At 46.2% G+C, this 14,402-nt stretch overlaps 1 protein-coding gene across 1 annotated transcript in view; it reads right to left on the minus strand.

The window, feature by feature from the left end:
* Positions 1-14,402, minus strand: part of norpA (no receptor potential A) — a 506,175-nt gene that overhangs the window by 146,610 nt on the left and 345,163 nt on the right. The window contains exons 9-10 of the mRNA XM_080274227.1: positions 13,048-13,208; positions 10,697-10,907 (exon numbers count right to left, since the gene is read on the minus strand). Coding sequence (XP_080130353.1) covers positions 10,697-10,907; positions 13,048-13,208 — 372 coding nt within the window. The remainder of the gene's footprint in view (positions 1-10,696; positions 10,908-13,047; positions 13,209-14,402) is intronic.

Below are 14,402 nucleotides of genomic sequence, written 5' to 3' on the forward strand. Positions count from 1 at the left end.
ATTGGAGCAGATGGGGGACGTGGAAGGTGTGTGCAGGATATTTACAGAAGAAACATGTGCAGCATGCGATGTGGTGTGTGGGATGAAGAGAAGACGGAGGGGTGTAAGGAACAGCTTGGTGGAATGAAGAGGTGAGACAGGCTGTCACACAAAAGATGAAAGCAAACAGTGAATGGATGAGAAATAGGGGCGTGAAAGAAGTTGAGAGGCGGAAGTGAGAGTTATATGTAGAAAGAAAGAGAGAGGTGAAAAGATTAGTAAGAGAGAGTAAGAAGAGAGCAGATGAGGAATTTGGAAGAAACTTGAGTGTAAAGTGGACGGACTGTAAGAAAATGTTCTGGAAAGAGGTGAAAAGAGTAAGACAGGGTGGAAGTGAAGTTAGCAGGGGAGTGAAAGATAAAAATGGTAGATTACTAGTGGAGAAGGGAGAAAAAGTGAGCAGATGGACAGAACACTTGAAGGAATTGTTGAACATAAAGGATGGAAGTAATGCGAGTATAAGTGGCTGGGGAATGGCTGGGAGAAGGAGGGAGGTGAGAAGACAGGAAGAAATCAGTAGGATAGAAGTTGTGGAAGCAATGAAGAAAGTTAAATTGGGGAAAGCCCCAGGAATTGATGGAGTGTGTGGTGAAATGCTGAAGTATGGGGGAGAGATAGAAGTAGAATGGATGTGGAAGATGTGCAGATTGGCCTGGGAGGAAGGTAGAGTCCCGGAGGATTGGAAGTCAGGTATAATTATTCCCTTGTACAAAGGAAAAGGGGAAAAAGAAGTGTGTGGTAATCATAGAGGCATCTGTCTTCTTAGTATAATAGGAAAAGTGTATGGTAGGATACTTATCGACAGAGTTAGAGAAAGAACAGAGGAATTAGTTGGAGAAGAACAGGGAGGCTTTAGGAAGGGAAGAGTTTGTATAGATCAGAAATTCATTCTTAGATCTTTAGTGGAAAAGTTTCTAGAGAAGGGAAAGAAGTTGTATGCAGCTTTAATGGATTTGGAGAAAACATATGACAGGGTGGATAGAGAAGGATTGTGGAAAGTATTAAGAATATATGGAGCAGATGGGAAGTTGTTGAATGCTGTGAAGAGTATGTATGATGGTGCTAAGGCTGCAGTGCGTGTGGATGGTGAACTAAGTGAATTTTTCTCTTTGAAGGTTGGGTTGAAACAGGGATGTGTCATGTCTCCATGGTTGTTCAATCTGTATATCGATGGGGTAATAAAAGAGGTACAAGGTAGGGTAGTGGATGTTGGAGTGGCCCTGGTGAGAGAGGGTAGTGTTTGGAAACTCCCTGTACTGTTGTTTGCAGATGTTACTGTGTTGTTGAGTGAAGACGAAGGAGAGCTGCAAGGCTTGGTGGATGAGTTTGGGAGAGTGTGTAAGAAACGGAATCTAAAGGTGAATGTAGGGAAGAGTAAAGTGATGGTCTTTGCGTGAGGTGAAGTCAGTGAATGTACAGCAAGGTTGGATGGTGAGGAATTGGAAAATGTGAGTACGTTTAAGTACCTGGGTAGTGTGATGAGTAAGGATGGAGGTTTGGAGGGTGAAGTGCTTGAAAGGGTACAGCAGGGAAGAAAAGTTGCTGGTTCCTTGAAAGCAGTGATAAGAAACAGGGAAGTGAGCATGGAAGTGAAAAAGTTACTACATGACAGTATTGTGATACCAACTCTAACGTATGGAAGTGAAGCTTGGATGTTGTTGGAAGGACACAAGTCAAGAGTGACAGCAGTGGAAATGAGTTATTTAAGAGGAGCCTGTGAAGTCACATGGACAGACAGGCTGACAAATGAGGATATAAAGGAGTGTTGTGGTGTGGATGTGATAGGAAGCGTTAGGAGGAATACACTGAGGTGGTTTGGCCATGTGGAGAGGATGGAGGGTGAAAGACTGACGAAGAGAGTGTATGTGAGTGAGGTGGAGGGGGGAAGAGGGAGGGGGAGGCCGAGGACGAGATGGAGGGATGGGGTGGAGAGGTATATGAGAGAGTTGGGTGTGAGTTGGGAGCAGGGCAGTGAAATGGAGGGGGACAGGGCGACGTGGAGGTGATTTGCTTGTGGCCACCCCGAACGGGATTGAGGCACCTGGCAATAGACAGATAGATAGATAGGTCCCTCCCTCCATTTCTCAGTTATACCTCTTTCAAAGTTTCTTTCTTCCCCTCCATGGATTCTTGTATACTGGATTCATTTCTAGTTTTGTATTCTTCCTTTGTTCTATTGTTACCTCTCTTTCTCTATTTGTTCCATGCTGCATCCTTTTCTCTTTTTGTTATCATACACCTGTTGAACCAATCCTTTTTCCAGTTCTCTCTCCCACTTAATTTTGACACATATTTTTCCACACCCGAGTTGTAAGTGCCCAGAAAGGGGTGTGTGTGTGTGTGTGTGTGTGTGTGTGTGTGTGTGTGTGTGTGTGTGTGTGTGTGTGTGTGTGTGTGTGTGTGTGTGTGTGTGTGTGTGTGTGTGTGTGTGAGTCAGCTTGGGGGATTAACCCACCCTGTCCCAACCAATTTTCCACCACTGACTCCCCCTAATCACGACCAATTTTGGAAAAAAAATATTTTGGCTCAAACCTCCACTTTTGGTGAGAAACATCGAAAATCCATAGAGAAATCGCTCACCTATGGTTTAAAATACTTGATACAGGTGGCAGTACTCCTTACCGTACTGGGTTTTCTATCAGGCTGGCTCCAAAGAAAACGAGTTCTATGGGAGGGTAACTATTCCACACCACTCATAATCGGTATTTATTTATTTTTTTGGTACGAATTTATATGTAGTACAAGAGTATATTGGTTCCCAAACAGTAATATAGGCAATATAAGCATTGTTTCACTCACTAACACATCAACATACCTGACCTTTTTTGGCGACATTACCTGATCATCATTTCTGACTGTTTCTTCCTCTAATGCTACATAAACTTTGTCCTCCACATTGTCATCGATTGGGGAATCACTCTGGCCCTGAAAGTCTTTATTGGCCAGGTCACTGGTAACAGGTGAATTGCCGAGACAATGGCGTGGGGGGGGGGTATTTGTCCCTGCCTGGCATCTTGTAGAGGAAGGTGTCCCGTGTAAACGTACCAAAAATCACGCGCGAATATTGAAAATTGTGCAAATTATGAACCTTGCAATTGTGTGACGTACTGGTACAATGATGGGTCTAACTGTGACAAAATATTGCGACGTACTCATATGTTGATGTAACGCCTCGGGTTAATGCATTATGAATCAGTCTCACTTTGGTTATGTTCTACCTGTTTACAAGACATCAGGCAGTACAAGTTAATTTCGGTAACTGACACACATCATCATCATCATCATCATCATCTGGACCTCCTTTCCAACCCTCAAGTGGGTGAGGAGTAGAAATGTCCTGACAGCCCAAGATTGCCCAATTCAATGGGCCACGCTTCCATTCACTCATCATTCAAGCCCCCGGATTCCTGACTCTATCTGATACGCCAAAAACATTCTCTATGGTACGCAGCTTCACATAAACGTATCCGATACAGTCAATCTGGACACTGTCATGTTAAAACGGGATGCCAAATCCCTGATCATGCACTTCACAATATTCATCCAGCCAGCTCAATCTCGTCTGTTCCCTAGCCTCACTGACCTCCATACCTCTCTTCCTCTCACACTCCTCTACCATATCCCTCCACCTTCTCCTTGGCCTACCTCGCCACCTCCCTCCCTCAAATTTGCTCAGATATACATTTTTCACCACTCTATTATAATCCATTCTCTCCACATGACCATACCATCTCAGTACACTCTATTCTGTTTTGGTGTCCATAGATTTCCTCACTCCGCATCTTTCAGGAATCACATTATTTCGTATCCTACCCACTCTCTCTACTCCACATACATTCTTCAGCAGTCCCATCTCCACTGCTCTCACTCTTGACTTTTCATTTTCATGCCACACCATAGTCTCGCATACATATGTGTTGGGGCGAGAACCAGGAGGGAAATAGAAACAGCGAGGCCAGCTTGAGATTTATTCAAAGAAGTCCTGGCATAGGCGTGTCCTACTGCTAGCGCAGCCTGAGTCAGACTGCTTGCCAAGCCCCAGGTGCGGGACGGGGGAGCGTGGGAATTCCACTTGGCAGGAAAAGTTCCTATGCAAACACAAACTCCAACACCCCCTCTCCACTGAAGTGAGTTCCCCACTTCCTGCACTGTTAATACAAAGCAAATTGGTTGAGGAAGGGGGAGGTCACTACAATAACAAAACAATGGGCAGATACTGATACTCAGCACAACTTAAGATTAGGCAGTACACGATACAATGCTGATAAAATTTGCATGCTACATAATATGGTGACTCAAGCATGGCATAAATGCTACAACACTATGGAAAGCCATTACATGTGCTGGAGCAACCACTGCTCTGGTATCGTGGTATAAGTGCAACAAAGTTATACACATTACAAAACACATTAACATACCTAGGGGTACAGAACACTGCAATGTCATAGTACATAGTCTTCTAGGTGTCTTGGGGTGCACCTAGCATGCCGCAGCCTCTCCAGGGAAGGAAGAGGCTGGCGCTGTCATTCTCCCACCGGTGACCACCCTCGACGTGCGTGGTGGGTGTCTGTTCCCTTGTTTCCTAGTACGTGGTGACGCTTCCTGAGGGAGGCTTGCCCATTGCCATTCAGTCGCACCAGGTATTGCCTTGGGGCTGGTGTGTCAACAATAACCCCCACACAGTCCCACCATCCCATCTCCTGGTTCTGTAGGCGCACCCACTGGCCTGGGTTGAGAGGGGCAAGGCTGTGTGCTGTCTGGTTGAATTTCGTGGCCGCTGTGTCCCCAGTGTGGGCCATGGCCTGTTTCCTGCTTCTCAGCATCCCGGCCCACAGCCTGCTGATCCTGTAGTGTTCTCTGGCAGTGGGTACAAAATCTCTCAGCTGACAGCCCATCAGCAGCTGGACTGGGGACAAGTCGGTGTCATGTAGCAGGGTCCTGAGGTACTGCAATATGGCCCTGGCGACAGCATCCGAGTCCAGGTAGCCTCCCAGGCTGGTGTTGTTCCTCAGCAGCCTCTTGGCAGAGTTGACTGCGGCCTCCACCCGGCCGTTCGACTGTGGGTATTGGGCTGATGACACTCCCAGCTGCACACACCATGCGGATAGGAACGCCCTCATCTCACCACTCATGAGGTTCATATCACAGGACCTCCAGGATACCAAACCTTCTGAACCACTGACGAAAGGTCATTATAAGCTGTGAGCTGGCGGTGTCCCTGGGCAGATGCTCCACCCCCAGCCAGCCAGTTAACCTGTCTGCATAAGCAATGTTCTGCTCCCCTCCAGGTGGAACAGGTTAGCTGCTCTTTGCTGTAAGGGGCACTCCGGTGGGGGTGTGGGCAGCAAGCTTTCCGCAGGTGGTGATGGGGCGTTGATTTGCATACTTGACAGTGCCTACTCTTCAGCTCAACCTCAGCATCTATGCTGGGCCAGTACACGCATTGCCTGGCACACCTGAGCATGGAATCCCTGTCCTAGTGACCTACATGGAGGCTGGCTAGACTGCGCATCGAAGGGCTGTAGGAATTACCAGTTGCAGATGCACCTTGTCACAGGTGTACATGACAGTGCCCCCCTGATGGGACAGGTGCCTCCTCACCCTGTAGTATGGGCAGAACGCTATCAGCTCCTCGTCCTTCCAGTCGGGCCAGTACCCAGCACTCACACGCTTGTGAAGCCTGTAGTCCTCGTCCTGGTGTGCTTCCTCCTCCCCTTGAAGGAGGTCCACCATGGTGCCTTCTTCATCTTCCAGGGCACAGGCCATCGCCGCTGTGACCACAGCACATGTAGCCTTGTCTTCCACCAGGTCTGTCTTGTCTGGTCCGCCCCATAGCAGGGGGTATCTTGAGAGTGCATCTGCTGTGTAATTTGCCTCCCCCTTCACGTACTTTATGCTAAATGAACACATCAATGTCTTCTCTTGAGGCTGAGTATGTGGGGGTTGCTGATGTCTTTCAGCTCTTTGTCTTTGAAGATCTTGGTGAGTGCATGGTGGTCTGTGATGAATGTGTGGTCCAGGCATCCCAGCAGGAACAAGCATGCCTTTACAGGCACCATGCTATGACAAGGGCCTCCCCCTCCAATGTGGAGTAGTTCTTCTCGGCCGATGTTAGATGGCAGCTGCCACACAGGGCCAATTTCCAGCTGCCCTTGCAGCACAGGGTGACCTCTTGAGACACACACACGCAGTACTGCTGCATGACCACGAAACTGATACCAAGCCTGCTGAAGTTGGTGAACACTGCTGTGGGCCATGTGGCGTCGCAATACAGGAGGCCCTCCGCCGGAAGTCAGCCTAACCTCCGTTGTCAAATCAAAGATGGACTGAAGCTGGCTGTCCCAGTAGATCACTTTCCCTGACAGTTTTTTCACTAATTCTCAGAAGGGCTCCATGAGTGGTGCAATGGCAAGGAATAGCACCACTTGGTTCACCAGCCCAAACCATGACTGATTATCTGTGCAGGAGGGGTGTGGTGGCATCTGGAAATTGGTTATGCTACTTAGCAAGTCCTGGCTAGACTGATACTCCTCCCAGCCAAGCAGATAACCTGTGAGGTCACGCTTCTCCTGCAGAAGCGGAATTGGTCTGGGCGGAGCGTGATCCCACTTTCCGCACGCGTTCGCAGGAACTGGTATGTGTGCCAGAAAGCATCAGCAATGCAACGACCATGCAGGACCGTGTTGTCGACATATTTTAATTTCCTGGGAATATCTGCTGTTACGTCATTGAAGCACTTGGTAAAGGCGTCCTGCCCTGCACTATGGCCCATAGGGGTGTGCTGGTAAAGGAAGCAGCCCCACAGGGTGATGAAGGTGGTCAGATTCTTGCTTTCCTCGTCCAGGGGGATCTGGTGGTACCCCAAACATGCATCTGCTACTGTTTTGAACGTGTGTTTCAGCATGCTGATGATTGCGTCAAATGGGTGGCAGGCATGGTGAGTCTCCCGCTGGCTTGCCTGGTTGAGTCAGTGATAGTCCACTGTTCTGCACAGCCACCCATCCTTCTTCGGGACCATCACCATAAGGGAACACCACTCCATGGGTTCTCCAGCCGGTTCAGGTTCGATAATACCCTTCCTTATGTCCTCTTTCAACTGCTAGTGAGCTTCGTCATGGACGTGGTGGCAGACGGACGCTGGCATGTGCACTGCAAAGGGGTTGGAACAGGGGCACCGGTGGATGTGGTGGGCTGGCCCTTTCATCTCCAGCAGGGGGGCACAGTTCACTGCAAATGTCAAGCGCCCGAAGTGCTCCAGGAACCACTTTTCCAGCACGTTCACAGAGTCTTCTGGTACGGCGTATGGGGGAGTTGCAGGTTGGGAGGGGGTTGGAAGCTCTTCCATCTGTTCAACAGCCCCTATAGTCGCCAGCACCCTGGTGTCGTGTGGCACCACACCCAGTGTTTTGCATATCTGCAGTGACAGGTACAGCCGTTGCACCCCATCAGCAAAGTACAGGCTAGCCACAGCAGACCTTCCGCCTGCACCGAAGCGGCATTCCTTACATTCCACAACACGTATGCTCCAGCCTGCTAGGTGATTCATACTCACGGTAGTTCTCTGTAGACTTCGTGGAGTCAGCCCAAGGCACCGCATGAGGTGGCATACTGCTATGCATACCTGAGCGCCCGTATCAGCTAACGCCGTCACATCCATTGCTGTCAGCAGGTTGTCACATTTCACTTTCACCTGAGGCACGCTGACGCCTCAGCACTGGCTATCGTGATGCTGCTGGTGGTCTTGGGGGGGCTGGGCTGCTTCAGCGACGTACACACTCGCTGGAAATGGCCGACTCTCCCACATCTGCAGCAGGCAGCCTTGATGGCAGGGCACTGACACTCTCAGTTACACTTGCTGCTGCCGCACCTCCAGGAGCCCTTTGCTGGTGGAGGAGGGGCACGAGACTGGGATGGCCCTGCACCCACCTGCCGCAACCGAGTGGCGTTGGCCGTTTCCTCTTCCTCCTCGTCACTCGCTGAAGCACTTGTCACACGACTGGGTCCATGCACTCCCACCATTTTCTCCGCTGATTCGAACACTTCACAGGCATTTGTAATTTCTTGCACAGATCACAACGTTAGAAGCCACCGTAGCACTTATGTTTCATACTGAGGTTGTGCAGCCCATCACAAGCTTTTTCGATAGCATGAAATCATCGAGATTTATTGAACACTGGGACACACACTCTGCTGCTTGGGCTCTACATTTTACCACATATGAACACATTTTATCACTGGGCTCCTGTGTGTATGTGAAGAAGTCCAACCATGCTCCCACAGTGCACTTGGGGCCCACCACTATGCTCCTCACTACGCTGACAGCCTCTTCCGTGCACATGGCCTTGAAGCTATGCCTGGCTAAACGTGCATCCACGCATTGCTGCACTTCTGTATCACACAGTAATCTCACATAACCCGTGGCCGAGGGGGGGGCCCACCTGCAAACTCTGCTGTAGCACCCGACGCTGCGGGCCAACGCCTCGAACTGCGATGGTGACATTCCCTTAGTAGCCTTATGTGGAGTTGCAGGTGGTGCCAGCGCTCACCCCTGGATCAGTGCCCCTGGATGCAGGGCTAGGTACACTGGCTGGTAGGTTGCCCCCATCCCTGGAGATAGTAGCTAGGGTGGTGGGACATTGTACATGTTGTTGTGCACTTAGTCTCCCAGCACCATGTGGCGGAACCAGTTCTTTGACTCTGGGTTTGCCTGCTTGGGCACTGGCAGCGGCACCCCTGGGTAACCTGTACAACTTCACTATGCCATGTTGGGGTGAAAACCAGGAGGGAAACAGAAACAGCAAGGCCGGATTGAGATTTATTCTACAAGGCCCAGCCATGGGCGTGTCATATCGCTAGCGCGGCCTGAGTCAGACTGCCTGCCAAGCCCCAGGCACGGGTCAGAGGCGTGCGTGAATTCCACTTGGCAGGAAAAGTTCCACGCAAAAACAAGCTCCAACAATATGTTAAAGCTGGCACTAACACTCCTTCCTGTAAGCCTCGCACAGCTGCAACACTCAAGCCTCTGTTTCTTATCAAGGCCTCCATAGCACCAGCTACTTTCCTTCCTTCTGTCACTCTACTTTCCACTTCTTTTGCACATTCTCCTCTCTTTTCTATCACTGTACACAGGTATTTGAACTCTCACCAACTCCAGGCACTCTCCATTCACTGTAGCATCACACTGGAAGTCACCTTCTCTCTTAATAACCATCACTTTACTCTTTTCTACATTTACTCTCAAGGAACGACGCTCTCAGACAATCAGTAAAACTACTATCTGTCTTACTGCAAATATCTGATCCACACATCCTCTGCCACTTCTAAAGCCACCCTGTTCATCACTCACTAGGACTTCTGATCTCTCTCTTACTTTCTCTATAATAACTCGTCCATATACCTTCCCTATCACACTCAATAAACTTTTGCCATGATAATTCTTGCACTCACTTCGCTCACCTTTATTTTTGTAAGAGCGGACAATCATAGCCTTTTTCCCACTCTGCAGGCACAGTTTCACTCATCCATACCTCCTTACATATTTCCAACAAGCACTTCATTCTGCTCTCTCAACTACACTTAATCATCTCTGCAAACACCTCATCAATCCCAGCTGCTTTCCCATTCTTCAGCCGCTTCACAGCATTCTTCACCTGTGCGAGTGTCACATTTCCTGGCACTGCATTCCTTCTCTTCACACCCCCAAAACCAATCATGTTTCCAGCAGCTCTGCTCTTTCTAATCCCATTCATCAGGTTTCAAAATATTCTTTCCATCTGGTCCTTACTTCATCCCCATGGGTTAATAATCTACCACTCACATCCTTCACACTTTCACATTTCTTTCCGCTGTCACTTCTACATTTCTGCGCCTCTTTCCAGAATGACTTCTTATTTTCTGAGTAAGTATTTAATGGTATTTAATGGCATCATACTGCTTCATATATTCCTTGTGACCCCTGACTGCTGTGTGCACCTCACATACGAGCTACTAACTTGGAGGTGCCAAGTCATTATTATTATGACCATAGATTGTTTTCCTCTTAATCCACCGCAGTACAATAATACTTATTACTGTAAATTAGTAACTTTACTGTTGTTATTTTAAATTTTTTGTTCATATCTATCATCACATAACATATAAAACAATAGAGATTATGTTGGGTTTCAGGATAACAGCAGTATACACCGTGGCAGCCATCTCTGACCACCAATCACAGAAGCTGTTTCATACCCACTCTTGGATTTCCAGTGTAGCAATCACGTATCTGCCACATTTATCACAACATAGTCTTGTTGCTACATCTACTGTACTCGCCAGAAGAGTCCGTAGCTGTATATTACACGTACTCTTTCATGAGGTTAAAGACAGCTTCTGAGGGGGCTGATCCTACCCCATTCCTCAGAGATGAAAACATTAATCCCTGCCTGACCTTTAGGAGTTAACACCTTCAGGCATGTTTTGTCATTTGTATTTTATTTTTCCTGCTATTTAATTTAATACTTTATTCACCTCATGACAGCATCCTGATTGTGAAGGAGTTAATGATGACTACAGCTAACCCCTCCAGTTCAAAAAATCTCTCTTAAGCTGAATAATATAACTTGGAGATAACACACAAAAAATTTACACAGTCAGGTCAAATGGGTTAACAACTCACCTACACCCGGCAAGGAGGGTCTGACGATACATTTCTGCAGTGGACTTCCCTCCAAACTGTCTACCCGAGAGGTAAGTGTTGTGGGATGAATTGATGTAGTAGTGAGAGAGTGGCTGGTCCATGTCTTGGTAGATGTCCAAGCGGTCGAGGAAAACTGGTGCATTTTCATCCGACATGAGGTAAGCCAGGAGCCCATCTTTGCTCAGGCGCTCTGGTAGGAATGGGATAATTGGTCAATTTTGGTTTTATTGTTTACACTGGGAAGCACGCAGAAAAAATCAATGTGTAAGTTGAGTTTATTTTCAGCTAGTTTTATCATGTCTGCAGGGGAACTCATAGGTGACACTAGTCTATCTTTGCTTAGGCACTATCGTAGGAATGGGATAAATGGTCAGTTTTGTTTTTGTTTTTTATTTTTATTTTTTTTTTTTTTTATTTTTTTATGGGAAGCAGTCAGAAGAAAATATATGTAATTAGTTTATTTTCAGCTAGTTTTGTTTATCATTTGTTGTGATAAATTTAACTTGGCTCACTTACGTTTTCTTCTACCTCCTTCCCACACATCACAATGTCTCTAAACTTACTGTTCACGGCAATGATTAAGTAAAACAGGAATGATAAAGAAGACGAGTAAGGAGAGGAGATGGAATGAAGGGAGGAAGTGGAATAAAGAAAGAGAAATGGAGTGAACAATGAGGAGAAATAGTAATGTTGAGAGAAAGACTGATTAAAGAGGACGGTTAAGAGAAACTGGGATGAAGAAAGAAAAATGGGTACAAAAAGGGAAATGAGGAAAGCAAGCATAAAGAGAAACGGAAAATGAATGAGGGAAGAAAAAATATGAAGAATGGGGAATAAGGAAAGCCTCAAATAATACAGGTTCTAATATAGCATCGTACTTTTTCTGGATACAATTTTCTTTCCAATTTCAAAGGTCCCCCATCGTGCATGACTGTGAATGCAAAATATCATTATGTGTTGGAATTCCATTATCTTTCTTTAATATTTATTTTATACTTTGTTTTCCCTCTAGGCACTGCAGCCTGTTTCTTACAGTATTTAGAATTCACTGCTTATCTTCAGGCATTGGTCTATAAGTTTGTCCATTGATGGAAATATACAGTAGTATTATAGCCCAACTCGCCACCAATTCCTGCCCACAGCTCTCCAACCTAGGCCATATGGGTGGGAAAAACTGCCGTCAACATTGGCAACTGTGTTTTGAGTCCCCTCACACGCAGAAAGTGATCCGAAAGGGCCACGAGAAGAGCCCCCTGTAGCAGGTAGTACAGTATAGGTTATAAGATGAAAAACTGTTTGGTGGGCTCAAAGATGTCCAGAAGGACTGCAAGGACATTATTTGGTATGTCCAATGGATTGTCCAGGGGCCAACTGTATGTAATTAAGCTGTGGATGGATAGTCACGAAATGTTATATTGTAGTTTTTATGACTAGTGATGTATGTCTAGGAGTAGGTGGTGTCAAAGTGAATGGTTCAGAACCAGTGTTGGAGCTGGGTGTTCATTACATGTAGAGCATATGGATGGAATTATGAAATGGGTTAAAACTCAAGCTGTGGGGCAAGGGGTTTGGAGGATTATAAATGATTAACAACAGAGTACTGTACCTCCAGTCTGATATATGAAAATGGTGCTGTGATACTTGTTAATAATGAACAGGAGATTTGGAAACTGATGCAATTCTGTGGATATTTGTAAAGAGTATGTTTTGAAAGTAAATACAGACAAGAGTAAAGTGACAGCTGTTGAGAGAGAAGAGAACTCTCAGTGTCAAGTGCTAGTGAATGGAGAGAGACTTGCTTTGGTGAGGGAGGTGAACTATCTGTGCAGTAAGAAAAACGGAGGGGTATCTGCTCAAAGGAGATGGAAAGCAGTGACAGTTAAAGCAGGTAGCTGGTGCTTAGAAGACCTTGATACAAAACAGAGATCCATGTTTGGAGGACAGGACTGCATGAGGGTGTGTTAGTGTCCAAATCAATGAACGAATGGAAGACTTTGGTATAGCAAGAAAATGAAAATTTGAGAGTAACAGCAGTGGAAATGATATGCAGATGGTCGGCCTTGTCAGGTAAAGCCATGATTCTGTGGGACTAAATGGTGTATGAATGAGTGTCTGGTCTATTTTACTGGCCATTCTTTTGATAGTTTTTCTCTTTCCTCGTTACCTGAACCACAGCTCAATTCTTCCTTAGGTGGCAAAAAGGTCAGAAAGATGATGGTGATGAGTACCATATTTGGTGCTTTCAATAATTTTCTTAAATTCACATTCCCTAATAGGTTGCTAATAGGTTTCCTACTAGCTTAAAAAGTTCATGACACCACTGTACTCACTATTGTCAATGTTCTCCTGATTAGGCTCATGTGCAGTGATGATCTCTAGGCAACGCTTCTCATCATACAGTGGGTACAAGATCTCGTTCAGACTTGGATCACGCTGCTTCTCATTCATGAAGTTGATGAACTGTGGCATAGTGATGAAGTCCCCTTTAGTGCTGCCATGAAGGATGGTTTACAATTAACAGCTGTACTGGACAGGCAGTTCTCTTTATAAGACAGAGATGTGTTCCAAAATATCACAATTGATTCCACTGACTATCAATCTATCTATTGCCAGACACCTTCATCCCATAAGGGGAGGCCACAAATATATCACCTCCATGTCGTCCTGTCCCACACCATTTCGCTATCCTTCTCCCAGCTCACACCCACCTCTCTCATATACCTCTCCACTCCATCCCTCCACCTCATCCTCAGTCTCTCCCTCCCTCTCCCCCCCCTCAGCCACACTCAAATACACTCTCATTATTCTCTCACTCTCCATCCTTTCCACATGGCCAAACCACCTAAATGTACAGTATTAATGCTTTCTATAACATCCACATCCACACCACAACACTTCTTCACTTCCTCATTTGTCAATCTGTCTCTCCATGTAACTCTACATGCTCCTCTTAGATAACTCATTTCCACTGCTCTCACTCTTGACTTGTGTCCTTCCAGCAGGGTCAAGCTTCGCTTCCATACGTTAAAGTGGGTAATCACAATACTATCATGCTGTAACTTTTTAACTTCCATGTTCACTTTCCTGTTTCTTATCACTGCTTTCTATGAACCAACAACTTTTCTTCCCTGCTGCACCCTTTCAAGCACTTCATCCTCTGAACTTCCATGCTTACTCATCACACTGCCCAAGAACTTCCATGCACTCACGTTTTCCATTTCCTTACCATCCAGTATCACTGTGCATTCAGTGACTTCATTTTTCACAAAGACAACTTTACTCTCGCCTACATTCACCTTTAGATTCAGCTTCTTAAATACTCTCTCAAACTCATTCACCAAGCCTTGCTATTCCCCTACATCTTCACTTAACAACACAGTATCATCCGCAAACAACAGAACAATTAGTTTCAAAATACTGCCCACTCTCATTAGGGCCATTCCAAAATAGCCTATACAAACTGAACACCCACTGAGACATGTGAAGAGGCTAATGAATGTTGAATCTAACTACTCCATTTCAAAGTGTCCATCCTAAGTTGAAAAAAACTGTCTAGAAACTGCAAAAATAAAACAGAAAAAAACAGTAAATCATGAGACAGAAGGGTTTAACCATTTTCTTCCAATGATACAATACTGCATTCTACTTTATTATTGCTACCCCTCCTCCAAACAACAGCTGAAAG

The sequence above is a fragment of the Coenobita brevimanus genome, chromosome 57 (assembly GCF_032717465.1).
Source record: "Coenobita brevimanus isolate Jiangsu-jjx chromosome 57, ASM3271746v2, whole genome shotgun sequence".
Taxonomy (NCBI): domain Eukaryota; kingdom Metazoa; phylum Arthropoda; class Malacostraca; order Decapoda; family Coenobitidae; genus Coenobita; species Coenobita brevimanus.